The 20140-nt window shown below is 33.2% G+C and overlaps 1 protein-coding gene across 1 annotated transcript in view; it reads right to left on the reverse strand.

The window, feature by feature from the left end:
• Positions 1–20140, reverse strand: part of NCAM2 (neural cell adhesion molecule 2) — a 285546-nt gene that overhangs the window by 205765 nt on the left and 59641 nt on the right. Inside the window, exon 5 of the mRNA XM_051984853.1 lies at positions 1826–1963. Coding sequence (XP_051840813.1) covers positions 1826–1963 — 138 coding nt within the window. The remainder of the gene's footprint in view (positions 1–1825; positions 1964–20140) is intronic.

Below are 20140 nucleotides of genomic sequence, written 5' to 3' on the forward strand. Positions count from 1 at the left end.
TTTGTTTTGGCTTGAGTGTTTTGAGACCCTAAAATTCACATTTCTGAATCCATTATATAAGTCCATTACATATTCTGGCTTATTTCTCATGGGTGACCTGTAAATTTTATCAACTTGCACCTTCTCCTGCTTATAGTATTTCTTGGCAATTTTTATGGCTTCTTGGAATATACTATTCAAGCTTTTTGTTTTGTTTTGTTTTATTCATCATTCCCTCTGGAAGACAATGATACTGAGATTATTTCTCTGTGTATTCTTTTCCATTTCATTTCTGTTATTCAAATTTTGTTTTCTTTTTGCAGTGTTCTATATTGTTCTATGTTATTGAATTTTGAAATGTTTCCTCTATTTACAAGGGTGTCCACTGTTTCATTTAAGATTTCCAGTCTCTTTTCTAATTTTTCCTTCAACTTTTTCTCTGGGCCTTCCTTTTACCATTTATTCTTGAAAGACTTCTGGTCATTTCATATTCTTTCTTGGAGTTATTGAAGAATTATTCATTACTTGTGGAATTTTATGCTGGGATTCTCTAATTCCACAAGATTTCTCCATTACAGTAAGAGTTCTCCTTTGCTTGGTCATTTTCTCAGCTGTTTCATTATTCCCCTCTCTTAATATCTATGAAGTTTAGCTACTATTAAGAAGTGGAATATTCAGAGTAAATTTTTCAGAAATTGAAAGTAGCTATGAAAATCCTTTGATAATTTTTCCTCTGAAGAATTAGAATAAATTTTGCTGTACAGGTTATTCTTGGTTGTAATCCTAGCTCCTTTGCTTTCTAGAATAATATATATCAAGCCTTCTGATCTTTGAACATAGAAGCTGCTAAATCTTATGTTATCCTGACAATGGTTCCATGCTATTTGAATGGTTTCTTTTTGGCTGCTTGGAATATTTTCTCCTTGAACTGGAAGTTCTGAAATTTGGCTATACTATTTCTGGAGTTTTAATTTTGGGATATTTTTCAGTAAGTGATTGGTGAATTCTTTCCATTTCTATTTTATTCTCTGATTTTAGAATATCAAGACAATTTATTATATATTGTGTTAATCTGTGTTTGCTATAAAATGATATGGCTGCCAGTCATGGAATACTCATTATATCCTCTAACATTTATAGCCAGTTAAAAGCAGGAAACAAACAAACAAGTTTGTGCAAGAACAAACAAACAAACAAGTTTGTACAGAAAGAGTAGAAAAGAATGCTATAGATTTATATGCATTTCTCCCCTTGATTTTATTATCAAAATGAGGAGCAGGTGGGAAAGTGGGGAGTCAAAAATACTATTTTATGAGTGAATACATAGTGTTTGTCTCTTTTAAACCAACATATTCCATCATTATGTTTTCATCAATATTGTAATATGTACTTATTAATAGTGACAGAGAAAATTTTATAACCTAATTGAATCTTAATAAGATTTAAAATGTAAATCTACTTAACCTTTAAAATATCTCTATATGCAGCTAATTTTTTCAGAGAGATAACTAATTAGATAACAATGATAAAATATAACATTTTAAAAACTATTATATTAATAGAATTTTAGCTTGGGAAAGGATCCATGAGTCCATGTAGTATCACTTTCTCATTTTAAAATTAGGGAACAAGGCCCAGAGAGGTAACATATGTTATGAATGAACAATGCATGATGAATCTCTTGATTCATTTCATTTGCCATGATGGCCTAATTATTTTTCCTGTAAAGCTGTAGTACAATCCTTTTAATCACTTAAAACTCATATTGTTTCTAAGTGATAAATAAACAGCAACTAAAATTAAAACAAAAATGAATTCTAAATATATACATTGATTTATGGCTTACCATTAACAATAACTATGATATCTCGAAAATCAATTTCTCCTCTGGCTTCCACTCTTCCTTCACATCTGTATATCCCTTCATCACTTTTGTTGATATTAAGGATCTGGAGATTATTATTTGCTAACATAGCAAATCGATCTGTAAAGTTCAAAAGTAGAAGAAATGGCATCAATAATTGAAGGTAGAGTCTGATATGCTATAAATTACAGAGTTAACATGTGACTCATTTTATAGTTTTCTTCAACAAAAAATTGAAAGTTTAATAGTAATTTAATAAGCTCCAAATAATATTGCCCCTCCCCTTTTTCTGAAAATGAATTACATATTTTCTTTCTGTATAAAATGGAAAGACTATTATCCTTTTCCCTTTTACCAGCCCTATACTTTGATATCTAGATACCAAAATCATATCCAGAATAACAATACATAGAGACTACATATATCATCCTAACCAAACGAATCAATGTTTTGATTACCTTTAAGAAGTATTTTGGGACTAGAAAAAGAGCTGAATAATTTTCTTTGTAAAATATTCCAAGTAACAAATTTACATATACTAAAGAATTAAGTAACTCCATAATTTTTAAGTTACACAACAATAGTACATATGATTACATTATTAAATTTCCTTTTGGGACTTTGTAGTAGGCATAATATACTAAGGTCTCAACTCATGTGGGTTATATTAGATTTTCCTTAAAAGAGACTGAAATTTTCCTTGTCATTAACTGGCTCAAGGGACTAAGACTCAGATTGTTGATATAATGTCATGGTTGTCCAGCTACAATTACAAAAACAGATAATTCATAAGGGGCTGAAGCTCCTCCCTCAGGAAAGCAGTATGGTCAATAACAGCAGAATAGAAGAGCTGCACTCAGCTAGAGCAAGACTACATACTTGAATATCCTTTCCTGCTTCTGAATATCCTTTTACTATAGCTAAGTAAACCTTCTCCTATTAACTGTTAAGCAGAATGAGTTTCTCATTTTAGTCCTATTTCTGAATTGCCAGGCTGGCTAGCTCTAGTCTAATATATATCTATATCACTAAAATACATTATATAGATTGTAATTAAGAATATATAATATTTCCATATTATGCAGGTAAACCTGCATCTTAATAATTCATGAATTACATAATCTTTTATAGCCAATAATGAAATGCTAGCCAAAGAAAAGTTTATGATACAATTTCTTCAAATACACAAGCTCTCCTAATACCTTGTATTTTGGAACCTGAATGTCCCCACAATCTCCAGCAATGATGCAAAATATTTGAAGGAGGGGAATAGTATATCCCTTTTCAAAAGGATGGGAAAAATCCAGGACTTTAATATAACTGAAAAAAGAACACTAAAGAACATCAATAGTTGTCAAACTATCTTCTCGCCATTCCATAATTTATACAAGAGTCAAAGGTATCATCAATTAGAAAATGATAGAAACCAATCTGTGCCCCATGAATATCATATTAGTTTTTCCTTAAAATGTATTAAGTTAATACACAAGACTTGGTTGGCTCAGGCAACTAAAGGCTTGGCTGTAGACATCACTTCCTAATCACCAGAATTCAAAATCGCCATAAGGAGCTTCAGTAGTTCTTGAATGCTTGTCTATGGATGGCCAATTCAAGCAAAGGGAGCTTCTCTCAGATGAGGTGTTGCTTCAGTGACCACACTTTTTGAATATTCTCCTATTTTGATTAAATAAATCTCCATTTAAACACTCTAGAACTATCTCATTTTGTTCTAATATCAAGCCTAACCATTTAAAGAATGGATCCAGAATACAGGATATTAGAAAAAAAAAAAGCAGGTGAAACTCAACAATGAACCAAATCTTTACCATTTTACAATTACTGAAGAAAGAAAAATGCAGGAAAATTGTGTTCACCATTTTTTAATACTTTATTACTTGCTGTTAGAACAAAATAAACCTAATAATCTTTTGTAACAAGGTACCCCCCACTGATATATCAGAATTATTCAATGTTCTGTGTAATATGTAATTTATATAATTATTTAACAATTAAACCTCTTATCGTAGATACCAGCAGAGGCATTAAAATGATACATATTCTGAATCCTTGACTATCAACGTTCATATTCCATCCCTATTGCCAATTGGTTGCTCCCTGTTTGTATCCACCTCACTTTCTCTTCTACTCCCCCCCTCCCCCAGTATTATACTTCAGATTAGCCTGTGATCTCTGGATGGCCTTTAAACTTTTCTCAAATCTCCCTAAATACCCATCTCTCTCCTGATATTGCTGCACCTCTTAACACAACCTTCAGTGCATGCACTTTTATTCAGACACGGTGACTCACTAGTTGGGACGTTAGAATCATAACACTTAGCTCCACAGTACCACTTCAAAATGCCTTTTACCATTTTTGGTAAATGGTCATCTTGTGGGGTCAATGCTACCTAAATTTATGACCCAATCCAGATTCTGATAATAGCTACCTTTCTATTCCCCAGGGCATTCTCCTTCTTTCTTTAGTAAACTCAACACCCAGTTCAGTCTTTGACTACTTTATGCACTCAGAGACCTCCAAATATATACTGATGTTCCTTCAATTAGCCTAATTTCCTAATTCTTCAAAGACCTTAGCTTAAAAAGGCCAAGGTCTCTCACTGCTTCCAGGGCCATCTATGGTCTTTTAGATCTGTATCTGAACACTAAATCCTCTCTCTGAAGGAGAAAGTAGGGCAGGTGACCTTTTCCAACATCCTTCACTTAAATCCAATTTATTTTCACGTCAGAGTATCACCTCTCAGATGTCATGGTCCTTTTCAAAAACAAAGGACAAACCACAATTCAATCCCCATGACTATCTCTACACAAAGATGGTTGATTTTGCCATGTTTATGAATTTCATAATAATGTATATAATTATTAATCTTTTATCATTTCACATTTTCTCAGGCCTTATGACCTCTAATTCTAGTCTTCATCCTCAATATGTCCTCTCTCCCTTTATCATTTGGTTCTTTCCCATCCTCAGTGCACTGGTCACACTATTTTCCTTTCCCTAATTCCATCTCTTATTGAATCAACTTAGTTCTATGCTGTCCTCTACTCTTGATTCATAAGTCCTGTTTTCCTATTGTTAAAATTATTGGACCAATTATTTGGATCTTGTCAAGTACCAACTCTGGATTTTTATCACATTCTACCTTTTTTGCTCCTATTTACATATTTCTGAATGGTGGAGGAAGTCAGATCTTTCCTTAAGTTCAAAGCACCCCTATAATTCATCCTCTTACTTTAGGACTTTTCTTCATTGAGGTCACTTTCTGAAAGCTCTTTTTTATCAACTCATCTCACATCTTTCAGCCATCTTCCCTTATTCTCTGCTTCTTTACTCCTGGTTTAGATGGAGGCCCCTTTCCTTTCCAATTCAAAATAAAAATTTCTACTTGCATTTGTTTTAAATGCTTCTCACATTCTCTAGCACTTTGTAGATAATGAAGTGTTAAGTAACACCCTAAAATGTCACTGATTGTATTTTAATAGTTAGAAAATGATTCTTTATTGATATGGGAATCATTCCTGAATAAGTTGCATGTACAGTCAGATCACTAACTTGTCAGAACAAAGATAGGAATTAATGCATCATTAGAAAAAAGAATGATGATAATAAAAAAGATGAAATAAAACTAAAACAACTTGAAAATTCGTTCTCCACTGATAATGAAAACTGGGGAAGATACAGAAAAAATGACATAAAATTATGATAATTTTATACAAAAGGAAGTCTGAATAGCTTAGAACTGCCTTAGTAAACATTTGATGGGCTTCTCAGTTATAGAAAGATAAAAACAAAAGGTTATGGCAATTTAGAATATAAGGTCATTTATGAAATGTCATGAAGAGTGATGAAAGCTATCGCCTCATTTGTTTGTTGTTTTTCTTCATACTTGAAGAGGGCCAAAATGACATCATGATGTCAGGGTCACGGCAGAGTGTGTCTGGCTATGGCTGATAAGAATAATCCAAGCCCAGAAGCCTCTACCACAAGTCAGGTACAAATAGTCCTCACGAAATAGTCCATAGATATTTCTAAATTTGTGCATCTCATGTTTCTTTTGAACTACTTTGATTCTGCTTTACTCAGAGAATAGCACTTTCCCACACCTGTGTCTCACAATTAATACCAAAGTTCTTCAGAGAGACCTTGAGGGTGTCCTTTTATCACTTCTTATCCCAATGTGAGTGCTAGTTTGTGTGAATTTTCTGTAAAATAGTCTTTTAGGCAAACATTTGGCTTTTGAACAACATGGCCAGCCTATTAAGAATTAAGCTCTCTGTAATGAGTTTGAATGCTTGCTTGATTCAGTGCCAGTTCAGTGCGTGGTACTTTATCTTGTCAGATGATCTTCAAAATCTTCTCAAAATAATTCAAAAGGAAGTGGTTCGTTTCCTGGCATACCACAATGGGGTCAGCACAATGGCTCTGTAGACCTTTAGTTTGATAGGCAGCCTATAATACCTTTATTTTCCCAGATTTTTTCAGAGTTTCCCACATACCAAGCTAGCCCTAGAAATATGTACATCAAGTTTATCATCTATGTGATGCATCTCTGGAAAATATACTGCCAAGGCAAGCGAACTTATCCAACAGGATTCAAAATCTCTCCAGTTGCTTTAACTGATGGTTCCATGTATCGATGGTGTGGTACTGACTGGTAGAGAATCTGTTTTTGTGGTGTTGTTAATTATCAGGCCAATATTATTAGCAAAAGTAGCAGAGAATCGATGCATATTCTGCTGCATCTCAGTCTCAGAAGCTGCACTGAATGTGCATCATCTATGAACAAAAATCACACACCAACTCTCCCTCCACTTCAGTTTTGATTTATAGTCTTTTTCAAATTAAACAATTGACTGTCAGTTTGGTAGCTGACTTTTAGTATTTAGCACAGTTTTTACTCATCTGGGCCTGAACACTTGCAAATATCAAGATCAGTTTGATGGAATGATGGGGCAGTCCAAAAGGAACTAAACAAAAAATGAGAACTCCATTGGATTTTCCAGCAGGATAGTTTGTCTATCTCTATGAAGGCAGTGTCATGAATCTCTTAATTCATTAATATGACCATATCTCTTTTATCATTCCACATTTTCTCATGCCTTATGACCCTAATTCTATTCTTCATCCTCAATATATCCTTCCTCCCTCTCTCTCTCTCTCTCTCTCTCTCTCTCTCTCTCTCTCTCTCTCTCTCTCTCTCTCTCTCTATCTTTTGGTTCTTTCACAAAGTGTAAGTAAAGGTTATAGAGTCAGGATTCTTATCTCAGTTTTATGTAGAAGGCCAGTATTGAACAAGTTCATAAACAGAAAGTCCTGGTATTACTTTAAACCTGCTCTCCATTAGGGCACTATTCAAACTATATCAGCTCACCATCTCCCTTACAATTGTAAAGATATACTTGGTAAATTCAGGATGATCTTGATGGAGAATGCATGCACAGCAACAAAGCATTTTAACTACACAATGAAACAAAGACATACTTAGTAAATCTTGACAGGAACAAGGCATTTTTACTATACAATAAATCAAAGACATACTTTGTAAATTTAGGATAAGTTTGACAGGAAAAAAGCATTCTTTACTCTACAATGAATCAAAGACATACTTGAGGTAAATACATTAGTATGATAATTTCTGCTCTGTATTGATAAATATCCCAACTGTTAACGATTCTGTTGATGCTGATAGTTTCACAATCATGCTATTTACAATTCTGTGTTAATAAGCACCTTGGTATTGACAGTTAAGGTGGATACAGAAATACCCTGGATGCTTATAATTTTGTAATACTAATCTAAAAGATATATCGACACTGATACTCAGATTAATAAATAGAGACTGCAAAGCATATCTTCTGCCTGGCCTTGAATACTCATTCACACTCTTAATATTTCACTGGAGCTGGACTCCGACAGTTTTACACTGATAGTAACTATCCAAAGCACTTCAAAGCCCTGACAGCTATTTGCAGAAGAAGGACTTATGGTGCATCTCAACTACCCAGTGCTGATGGAACTACATAATGAAAGATGATTTTAAAATATCCTTTTTTTTTGTCCTTCATTTTCAAAGAGGACCAATGACTTCATGGGGTGATGTTTTGACTTGTGCATGAATTGGATTTATATGAGTCCAATTTGCACAAAGTCATCTGTCTCATTTGTGTTTCTGGAGTCCTAGACAGAAGTTAGGATGAAGTTAGTGATGGTTAAGGATAAAGTGGATGACCTTGATATCTAAAATGTCTGAATAAGTGCTGCATAGAGCCAGTTCCAGCAGTCTTAATGGCTCATGGAACAAATCATTCTCATTATGTCAGGAGAAGTCTTCAAATGCTTGGGGCAAACATTCCCCTGACTCATTAGTGGGTTTGAGGCCTATTGGGTATTTTCTGTATGCTTTAGTTCATCTGCCAAAGCAGTTTCATCAGGGTATGGCTGCTGTACATGCTGCAGTTTCTTGGAGCCACAGGTGGGAACTGGGTGAAAGGGAGACACCAAAGGTGAATATATAACCTTGAAAACACACCAGAGATGCTAATCCTCCTTGAATATCCCCCAATAATGCTAAACATATCATAAAGAGGGGAATTGCAGTGTCGGGTAAAACTAGTTTAAAGGAAGCTTGGCAAAATATTTAATGAAGTAAAGTCACCCCAAGAGAATTTGAGAACAAAAATGAATGAAAGTGGAAAAGAGAATTGTATAATGCACTTTGTACATCGACAATGTAGCCTCTTCACTTGCGTGCTAACATTGCACTGGGTACTGGATACAATTATTAAAGGGCTTAGAATTGAGCAGCAATAGAAGAGTCTTCAGGAAACTGAAAAACATCTTTAATGATCTCAGTTTCCTTCCCAAAACAAAGATCATCTTTTTAAATATCAATATTCTATCATTATTATGGTATAGTAAATGGTAGTAAAAACACATAATAGAAGAGTAAGCAAAAGAACTAATGATGAATGTCCACAACAATGGAGAGGGTGCATTTGATAAAGTTACAGTTTATAATTAATAGAAAACAATGGAGAGGGTGCATTTGAGAAAATTACAGTTTATAATCAATAGAAAACCAATGAAGAACAAGGATAAAAAATAATAAACTCCAGGGAAGTGTACCATAGGAAGAAATGGTCAGTCCAAGTGGAAAGGACAAGAGATGACAGACAATAAAGTGCTCCAATTGTATCCTCATAATGTCAGGTGAAAAGAAGGAAAGACCATCCAGCATATGAGGTGGACCATGATGAACTTAAAGGATATGGACAACTTGTGGAAGATGATAACTTCCAGATTGTCTCCAAGATAGTGAAATCCTAATTGGCTTCTAATCCACATTCTTGGAGGAAATATACAAATTTTATAGAACTTAGATCCTTGATTTTATGTGTTTGCAGATAACCTTTCTAAACCTATATAATTTATCAGTTATATATTAATATATCACAATTCAAATATATCACAATGGTATCAAAATGAAATTTGGCTATCCAAGAAAGAACAAAAAGGAAAGCAACGGAATGCTAACATTTAAATAGCACTTTAACAATTATGCTCCACAATCATTCTGAACATATTATAACCAAGAATAATCTACCCAGAAAACTGAGTCTAATCCAATTAGTGGGAAAATATTTAATGAAATAGAGAACATCAAAGCAAAGCATATCTGATACAAAAAGCATAGAGCTGGACCAAAAAACATACATTCAAATATGGGACCTAAGTGAAGCATAAAAAATAAATATGAGTGAGAAATCACATGGAATTTAATAAGGTTAAACTGTTTACATTCCCAAATGAGAAAATGATAAATGTAACCCCTAAGAATTTTACCATAATTTAGAGAGAAAGAGTCTATCAAGAAAGAAGGCTTGGGGATGAGTCCACTGAATTGAGATAACTCAAAAGAACAGTGATTATTTTTTTTTCAGTCATGTTTTTGTGATCTTGTGAACTGTACTGTATATATGGGGTTTTCTTGGCAAATACACTGGAGTGGATTGCCATTTCTTTCTCCAGTAGATGAAGGCAAAAAGAGGCTGAATCCAGGGTCGCAGAGCTAATAAGTATCTGAGTAATAAGTCTTCCTGATGCTAGGCTCAGTGCTCTAACCACTGAGCAACCTAGCTGCCTTTCAAAAAAAAAAATGTAAAAGAAAGGAAAAATGAAGAAAATTATTACACATAAAGGTGACATGCAAAGAGGAGTTTTTACTTTGGAGGGGAAAATGGGCAAGGGAGGAGGAAGCAGACAATACTCGAAATCGACTCTTATCTGAACTATTTCAAAGAAGGAAGCGTGTCTATATTGTATATATGCACACACATGTATATGTATGTGTTATATGTGTATTATATATGCATATGTGTATATATACACACTTACATAGAGATAGCTACATAAATATAATTTCAGACAAAGCAAAAGCAAAAATAGACCTAATTAAAAGAAATAACCAAGAAAACTATGTTTTGCCAAAAGTACCATAGACAAATAATATCAATATAAAACATATAAATACTAAATGGCATAGCATCCAAATTCTTAGAGGAAAAGTTAATTACTTCAGAGAAAAAAACAAACGAACAACTCTACTATGGAGGGAACTCAATTTAATATTCTCAGATCTTGATAAATCAAACCATTAAAAATAAATTAAGGAGATGAATAGAATTTTTAAAAACTTAGATATGACAGACCTCTGGAGAATACTGAATATGAATAGGGAGAAATATAACTTGTTCTCAACTGTATATGGCACCTTCACAAAAGTGACCATTTATTAGAACATAAAAACTTCACAAACAAATGCAGAAAAGCAAAAATATTATATGTGCCTTTTAGAAATTATTAGGAAAGAACAATTACTTTTAGAAAGCACAGAATAAAAATCAAGTGGTAACTAACTTAATCCAAAAGAGTAAGAAATGAAAAAAATCACAGAAACAAATCAATAATTTTATTAAAATATATCTAAATTTGTGGGATGCAGCCAATATTGTATTTAGGGGCAAATATTTTATATATACTTAATTCAATAAAAAGCAGAAAGAGAAGATCAGTGAATAGGGCATGCAACTAAAAAGAATACTAGAAAAAGAACAAATTAAAAATTTCTAATTAAATATGAAAATAGAAATACTAAAAATTAAAGATTAATAAAATTGAAAATAAAAATACTCATCAAACTAATAAAAAATCTGGTTTTATGAGCAATATCAACAACAATAATGACAATAAAACAGATAAATTATTAGTTAATTTGATTTAAAAAAGAAAACCAAATGATAAATATCAAAAATTAAAAGAACATATATACAACCAATAAACATGAAATTAAAGCAATTAGGACATATATAAGCCAATAAAACTGTTATAAACCAATAAAACTGACAATCTAACAAATGAATGGTTACAGAGATATAAATTGCCCAGATAAACAGAAGAGGAAATCAAATACTTAAATAACCATTTTAGAAAAACAAATTAAACAAACTATAAATAAGCTCTCTTGGAAAAAAAAAATCCCAAGACCAGTTGGATTTGTAAAGAAATTCTACTAAAACATTTAAAGAATAATAAATTTCAATAATATATTAACTACTTAAAAATAATTTAAGAGACCTATCAAATTATTCTATGACATAAATGTCATTTTGATACCTAAACCAGAAAGAGCAAACATACATATACCATACATACTCACGTATATGTGCATATATATATTCACACATATGTGTATATTACATATATGTACATACAGACTAATTAAAATTTGAAATGATTAAGTAGTATGTATCTAAAATCAAGAGAAAACATAATCTGAAGCCTTCACAATAAAATCAAGGGTGAAGAAAGGCTATCTATTATTACTATTATTATTGAATATTGATTAGAAATACTATAGAGCAATAAGACAAGAAAAGTAAATTGAAGGAATAAAAATAGACAATGTGGAAACAAAACAATCATTTTTTGCAGATGATATGATGTTATACTCAGAGAATCCTAGAGAATCAATTAAAAATAACTTTAAAAATCAGTCAAAAAATCAATAACTTTAGTAATTTTGCAAGGTACAAAATAAGCCTACATAAATCATTAGCATTTTTATATGTTACTAACAAAAAGATCAAAAGAGAAATTCAGTTTAAAAGAACTGCAGATAATGCAAAATAATAACAGAATAATATATAACACTTGAAAATTGCCCTGCTAAAACACACAGGAACTATATATATAAACACAATCATAAAACACTTTTTCACCCAAATAAAAACTTATCTAAACAATTGGAGAATAGCTCATGGGTGGGCCTAACCAATATAATAAAAATGACAATACTACCTAAATTAATTAATTTATTTAATGTCATATCAGTCAGGCTAACAAAAAATTATTTTATAGAGTTAGAAAAAGTAGAGCCAAAGTTCATCTGGAGGAACAAAAATGTGGAACTGTTAAGTTACCTTCCCTCACTTTTTTTTCATTGATTTCCTTATATTCTTGACATTTTGTTCCTCAAGATGAAGTAGTTTTATGATTTTTATTATACTAGTTAGGCCCACCTATGAGCTATTAATATTTTTTCTCATGCTCCTTTAAATTGTTTATGATATTCCCCTTTATGTCTAAATCACATAACTATTTTTATCTTATTTTGGAATACAATATGACATGTTGGTCTAGGTCTAGCTTCTGTTGGATTGCTTTCTAGTTTGCCCAGCAGTTTGTGTCAAATAGTGAATCCCTATCCCAATATCAGGGATCTTTGAGGTTATCTAACATTAGCTGTGATCATTTCTTTTTTATTTTTAGTTTATTAATGTTTAATACACATTGTTTTATGAATTATGTTGGGAGAGAAAAATCAGAGCAAAAGGGAAGAACCATGGGAGAGGAAAAAAAAACAGAAAAAAGAAGTGAACATAGCATGTGTTGATTTGCATTCATTCTCTTTAGTGCTTTTTCTGGATGCAGATGACATTTTCTATCCAAAGTCTGCTGGAATTGCTTTGGATCACTGAACCACTGAAAAGAACCTAGCCTTTCATAGTTGATCATTGCATATTTTGTTGTGTACAATGTATTCCTGATTCTGTTTGTTTTGCTCAACATCAATTCATGTAAATCTTTCCTTTCTATAATCAGCTTGCTCATCATTTTTTATAAAACAATAATATTCCATTGTCTTCATGTAACACAACTTGTTCAGCCTTTCCCCAACTGATGGGCATCTACTCATTTTCCAATTCTTTGCTGCCACAAAGAGCTGCTACAAACATTTTTGTACAGGTGAGTTCTTTTCTCTCCTTTATGATTTCTTTGGAATGCAGATCCAGTAATGGCGCTGCTGAATCAAAGGTTAAATCTTTTTACACTTTGTGCCAAAGGGCACAAATTTATAGCCTTTTGGGCATAGTTCCAGATTGTTCTCCACTATGGTGACTTCCCTATGTATATTGTGTACAAAATCTGTTTTAGTGATCAACTACTCTGTTTTTTAGCTAGTACCAGATTGTTTTGAAGATTACAACAATATTGTAATTAATCAATTGTGAAAAACTTAACTATTGTAATCAGTGCAATGATCCATAACAATTCCAAAGGCCTCATGATGAAAAATGGTAAACAATTCCAGAGAAGGAACTGATGGAAATGTGAGTATATATAGATTGAAACATACTATAGTTAACTTTATTTTTCTTCTTTTTTTAACATGGCTTACACAGAAATTTGTTTTGGACAACTTTACATGTATAATAGATTAATACTTCTTGCTTACTCAATGGGCAGGGAAAGGGATGGTGGAATGGAGTAAATTTGGAAGTGTAAAAAGAAAGTTAAAAAGGAGATAATAAATTCAACACGTTAATTTTTTAAAAAGGAATCTAAAAGGTTTGCTATTTCACCACATTTGTTCTATTTCCTTTCTCTTACAATGTTTATTTACATAGTTGCATTCTTTTATATGTCTTGGTAGCCATCTTCCCTTTTGTTTAAATATCTCCCTGCCGATTTATCTATTTGTACCCTAAGTTTTGTCTCCCTGTGTTCTTTGATGATTATGTTTTCTTTTTCTTACTTATTTACTTTATTTTTTAACTTACATTCCAGTACTGCTCACTTTTTACTTTTTCAGTCCTTTGATGGCAGTATAACCCTAGCAGCTGGAACTCAGAACTGTCTCAACCCCCTCACACATTAGGAAATTCCTTTTTCACTGGCTTTATTCCTTACTCCAAGTTACATCTGAGGTGACAGACTAGCCTGGACAGAATACCTCTCTTCTCCAGCAGGACTGATGTAACTCAATAGGCATGTTGGTACCCAATTCAGTTCCCTCCAGTTGGCCACAGTCTCTCCAGTCAGAGTGCTCTTTTCTTCTTATGTCTTCCCTTCCTCCATAAATATCTGAGCAGAGCTGATGTGTGATGCATCTTGTCACAGAATTGTGGGCAGTAGCAACTAGAGCAGCAACAGGGGAATTGCTGAGTTGCTTTTAGAGCATAAGGTGTGAGTCAGGTTCTAAGCCTTCCCAGAGTATGGGGGCTGTTGGAGGAGGAAGAGTGTTGAAGAGTGAATACATTAAGGATAAGCATTTTCTGCTAATGCATGATACTGGTATCTTTTCAAGCTTTGGCTTGTAGAGCCAGCTGCAGTTATTATGCTTCTGACATATAATTCCTCTTTTGAGGTATTTTTGATAGTTAAGTGAGAATTGAAGAAAATGTCAAGTCCTCCATCGTGTTGTCGTATAATCCCCTTCTATCACATTTTAAAAATATATCTCCCACTCCTCTACCCAGTTTGCCCTTTTAAGAATCTAAAAACTTTTTTTTTTTAAGTTCAACAAAACCAACCAAACAATACACCAACACTGATGGCACATGCAAAATTATGCAAGCCCAACCCTCGAATTTTCCAATGCAAAAAGGGAGGTACATTTTCTTATCTATCTTTGTGGCCAAACCATTCCATTAAATAAATATAAAAGTACTTAAAAAAATGTTCTTTCCTCTAATATTGCTGCTGTCTTTGTGTATATTATAACCCTCATTGCTCTTATTTCAACTTGAATCAGTTAATGCTTCCCAATTTCTTTGATTTTTTTTTAAATTTCTGAGAATCACAGAATTTTGAACTGGAAAGGACCTTAGTGGCCACCTATCCTAGCTCATATGCAAAAAGAATTCCAACTACAATATACTTGACAAGTGACCTAGTCTTTCCTTGAAGATTTCCAAAAATGGGAAATTGAGCTTATCTCTTGAAGTAGCTATTTCCACTTTTGGATAATTCTAATTGTTAGGAAATTTTTCCTTGTATTAAGCCTAAAATTTTATTTTTTTTCCCCAAGGGAGTTGGGATTGAGTGACTTGCCCAGAGTCACACAACTAGTAAGTATTAAGTGTCTGAGGCCACATTTGAACTCAGGTCCTCCTGACTCTGGGGGCCAGTGCTCCATGTAGTGTACTATTTAGCTGCCTCTAGCCTAAGATTTTAAAATCTGTCCATTGTATAACCTTCCTAATCCTTCTTGATCCTATTCCTTTTTATGTCATAGGACCCAGAATTAGAAAAGGCAAAATTCTTAAATCTAGACTAGTATTTGGACAGAGAGGTTTTTTCTGTGTATTATCCTCAATTTTATCCTAAATATCACTTTCCAAATACATTCTTTGATCTTCACTGGTCCCAAACTTCTCCTAATCTCCTACATAATTGCCTTGTCATTTACAAATCTTCCTCCTTCTCTCTTCCTCTCACAATCTTCTCCCATAAAACCATTCAGTACAATAATGTTCCACTATATTCCCATGCCTTAATTTATTTAGACTTTCTTTAATTGATGGGCAGTCACAGTGTTTCTGGCAATTTATTACCACAAAAAGATGCTTTTATATATATAAATAATTAGTAGGTGTGGGAATTATTTCTGTCTGAAACACATAAACATATATGCTTGGAAAATGGATCTCCAAGTCAAAGTTCAAAGATATTTCTGTCAGCTTACATAAATTTTAATTATCCACAGAATGGATGAACAAATTCCCAGTTACAGCAAAAGGGAATTATTGTGGTCATGTCAATCCCCCTGAACACTGGCAATTTTCATGTCTTGCCACATCTGCCAATGAGCAGGGTATAAGATGAAATTTTCATGCTGTTGTCTTTAGTTCTAAGAGAAATCTCTTATTCTTTAAAAAATAAAATCAAGCACCACTATATATGATGAGCATTCAAAGAATATTACAAAAAATTGACTACATGCATTAAAATTATATACATTAAAAGAAAGGGATCAACAGCAACAGAAACTAAAGAAATTTGAATCAGTTCTGCATGCATTCAAACCCAGGACGGACTATTAGGATACAGATGAAAATCAGGCACTAATCAGAAGAGTAATAAGAAAAAAATATATAACATGAAATTGATCAAATATATTTAACCTACCATGTTGCTTAAATAAGCTACTGATGTTGAAGAATGGGAAATAATTAAAGGAAATGATTGACATAGACAATCATCATTTCCCGTGGATATTTAATTGATAGAAAGTAATTACCACAACAAAGAAATTAAAAGATTCTTGAAATCAACACTGCTAGTATTTAATATGTTTGTCTAGTAGAGAGAAATGGTTGTCCAAGGGCAAAACCAGTGCAGAATACAAACTAATCTATAAAATCTTAAGGAGGAAGCTGGGGGAAGATTATAAACAATATCACCTCATAAATAAATGAAAAGATAAGGTAGGGAAAATGAGTTTAAATATATCTTATTGAGAACTTGGATCATCCTGAGAATATTTATGGATGAATCTGAAGAGAAGACAATAAAAATGTGAAAAATGAAAAAGTTCTGTCAAGATTTTTATAAAACTATTATCCATCAATTGTAAGCAGAACCATAAAATATATTCACAATGTGCTACATATGTAAGAATAAATGGTACTTAAGAGAACCAAAATGAGAAGAAAAACTGATAAACAGATGGTGTTCCTGGTATAGTCACTATAATGTTAATGGCATAGAGGAATCAATTCAATTTCTAAGATATGCAAAAGAAGGGAATTTTCTACAGGATAAGGAAAAATCATGGTCATTATTACTATATAAAATGGTGGTAGAGGAGATATTAATAATGAACCACCCATATGTCTACTCTTTCATTTCCACATTATTCATGAGAATTATCTGGCTCAGTTCAAGCTGAAAAATTTCAGCTGAAGAATCCAGGCTGGGCTCCACTAAGTACATAGTCAATCTTACAATACTACCATCTTCATCTTCCTTCAAGGTCAAAGCCAGTAGTCTCCATTTTTGTCTCTCATCAGGAAATTTTATCACACTGCCAAAACTATTCAAACTTGAAGCTGGGCCTGACCTGTGTTTGTCTAGCTCCCGTATCTTTAGCATTAGGAAGACTTTTTTTTTATATATTTGCTATATTTTTCCCTGGGGCAAGAAATTTTGCAGTCTCTGAAAAAATCCTTAAAATTATAGGATATTAGACACTGAGCTAAATAGGACCCTACATTCCACAGTCCAACTCCCTTATGTTATATTTGTAAAAATTAAGGCCAGAGAGATATATATCACTTTATGTCACATGTCACTTTGACATACAAGTTGTAACTGCCAGAGCAGCTGGGACTGATTCATGCTAATTCACTAGTAGTCTAAAATTTGAATAAAAAATATTCCTATAGTCTAACAATTAACCAAAGGAGGTTTACTTAGACATACATTCAGAGGAGGATGGGATTGTGTTTCTTGTGATAGTGTTTTCAAACTAGGAGCAGAGCTAGGAGCTAGGCTGTGTCACTGAACCAGAAGCTGGTCACAAAAAAGCTAACAGATGTGTACCAGGGCAAGATAACCAGGTTAGAGGGTCTAGCCTACGTACGGAACAGGGAAAGAAATAAGCAGCCACGATGTGGCTCTGATCTTAATTCAGCATTTTAGATTTCCCAAACAAGAGTTGAAGCCTGCAACTTAGTAATAAATACTGCAAGAAGATGAGTCCAAGGAGGAGCCCACAATTTTCTTGTTTGGAACCTATCTAGAATTCAAATCATGGGCAGCTAAGTGGGACAGTGAATACAGTGACAGATTTGGATCAGGAAGACTTCTTGAGTTTAAATCCAGCCTTAGACACTTACCAGCTGTGCGACCCCAGGAAAGTCACCTAACTACTAGCCTCAGTTCTCATAAGTAAAATGAAAAAGAAAATGGTAAACCATTCAAATATTTTAGCCAAGAAAATCCCAAACAGGATCACAGAGTCAAACACAATTGAAATTACTGAACAAAAACAAAAGAGCTCAAATCAGGGAAAAGTCTGCAGTTTCATCACTGGATAGGGTCACTGAAGAAAAAATGTTCAGGGTCAGATGGATTTACAAGCAAATTGTACCAAACATTTAAAGAGCAATTATTTTCAATACTATACAAACTATTTGGAAAAATAGGGAAAGAAGGAGTTTTACCAAAGTCCTATATGATACAGAATTGATGTTGATACTATACCAGGAAGGGTCAAAACAGAGAAAGAAAATTATAGATCAATTTCCCTAATGATCAGACTTCACCATCACTTAAAACATGCTGGAAATTGGCAAGTTCCTGGCTTGAATGCAATTTATGACAGCAGAATTTATAGCCTTCATATAGCAAAAATTATGGGCAGAATGGAAAAAAATATTGAAATCTGCAAAATAAAAGTTAATCCATCAAACCTATAAGATGCAAAAGGGGTGAACCATTTACCAGTCAAGAACACCAACAGAAATAGAGTGACCACAGGGAGACATTCTTTCTATCTATAGATGAGGAGAGGGGGCAAAGACAAAAGTTTGGTGAATTTAACAATGAGAAGATAGGCTTGAGGCACTATGGAGAGGATCTGGCAATCATTACCTGCAACTAAGTTAATGTTTTGGGTTTTTTTGATGGCACTGCAATATGGGAGAATTCAGGAAAGAGGGGCAGTAGAAGGGATGGGAGAGGGAAAAAGAGGAATGTATAAAGAGCCTGTATCAAATTAAGAGTTAAGTAATGAAGGAAAAGTGATGGCTATGGTCTCAATAAAAAAGAAGGTACTGGTGAGTAAATGAGGAAGAAGATGGAAAAAAGAAAAAGGATGTGGGAAAAGGGGGACTTTTGCTCAAGTGATAGGAAGTGATTACCTGTGAATAAATAGAGATAATTTATGAAGAGAGATAGCTATCATTCAATGTGGTCTGTAGGATTTGTTTCTTCAAAAATTCATTCATTTCTCCTATGAAGGATGGCATAGACAGAGAGAGGGTGTAGATGGAATTCCTGGGAGCAACAGAAATCAGGGGAACATGAGGACACAGAAAGATTGAGGCAAATGGAGTGTGGGGGAAAAAACAACAGAGTATAGATCACTGGTGATGTATAAAAAGGGATGAGATGGGTGAAGGACTTACCATGAGGCAGTGTCCTTGCTGATACCTGTAGTAATTATAACAGTGAGACACAATAAAAAGGGGAATTCACAGGATAAGCTCTACAAAGCAGTAGTAGAAATTACCCATATAGAAATATAGAATGGATAACTTGAAAGTTTTAGATTTCTCCCTTTTGTTTCTTTCTTTTTAATTAGTCTTGCTCATTATTTTTAATTTTTGAACCCTTTTCTGAAAAAGAATTTGTTACTCTTTTTATTATTTATCCTCTCTGTCTACTCCAGACTTACATTCTCCTATTTATGACCCCTATAGTTATCTAGTTTCTCTATTTCTCATGCAATCAAAACTTTCAAGTTATCCAATCTATACTTTCCCCTGTAGGTAAAAGATCTATATGCAGAGTGAAGCAAGCAGAGCCAAAAATAAATATAAAGTAACTACAACAATGTAATGGAAAGAATACACTGAAAACAATTAAAACAAAACTGTAAAGATTAATCAAGACTTCAATGAAGAGACATAAGAAAACACTTCCAACCTATTCATTTATAAAGACAGAAAATCCATAAATGTTAATCACTGCACATATTTTCAGACTTTTTCAATGCATTTACCAGTTGTATTGATTTGTTCCCCTTTCTAAAAAAATGTTCTTTGTTTTATAGGATAGTTCGGGGGGGGGGGGAGGAGGAGATGAAGAATTGGATTAACTATGGTAATATAAGAAATAAAAAAATTAATAAAAACTAATTTTAAAAACATCCAAAGAAAATGACCAATTACACCTCTAAGGTCAGAATAATGTACAAATAAGAGGGGTGT

Source organism: Antechinus flavipes, chromosome 3 (assembly GCF_016432865.1).
Source record: "Antechinus flavipes isolate AdamAnt ecotype Samford, QLD, Australia chromosome 3, AdamAnt_v2, whole genome shotgun sequence".
NCBI classification, from domain to species: Eukaryota; Metazoa; Chordata; class Mammalia; order Dasyuromorphia; family Dasyuridae; genus Antechinus; species Antechinus flavipes.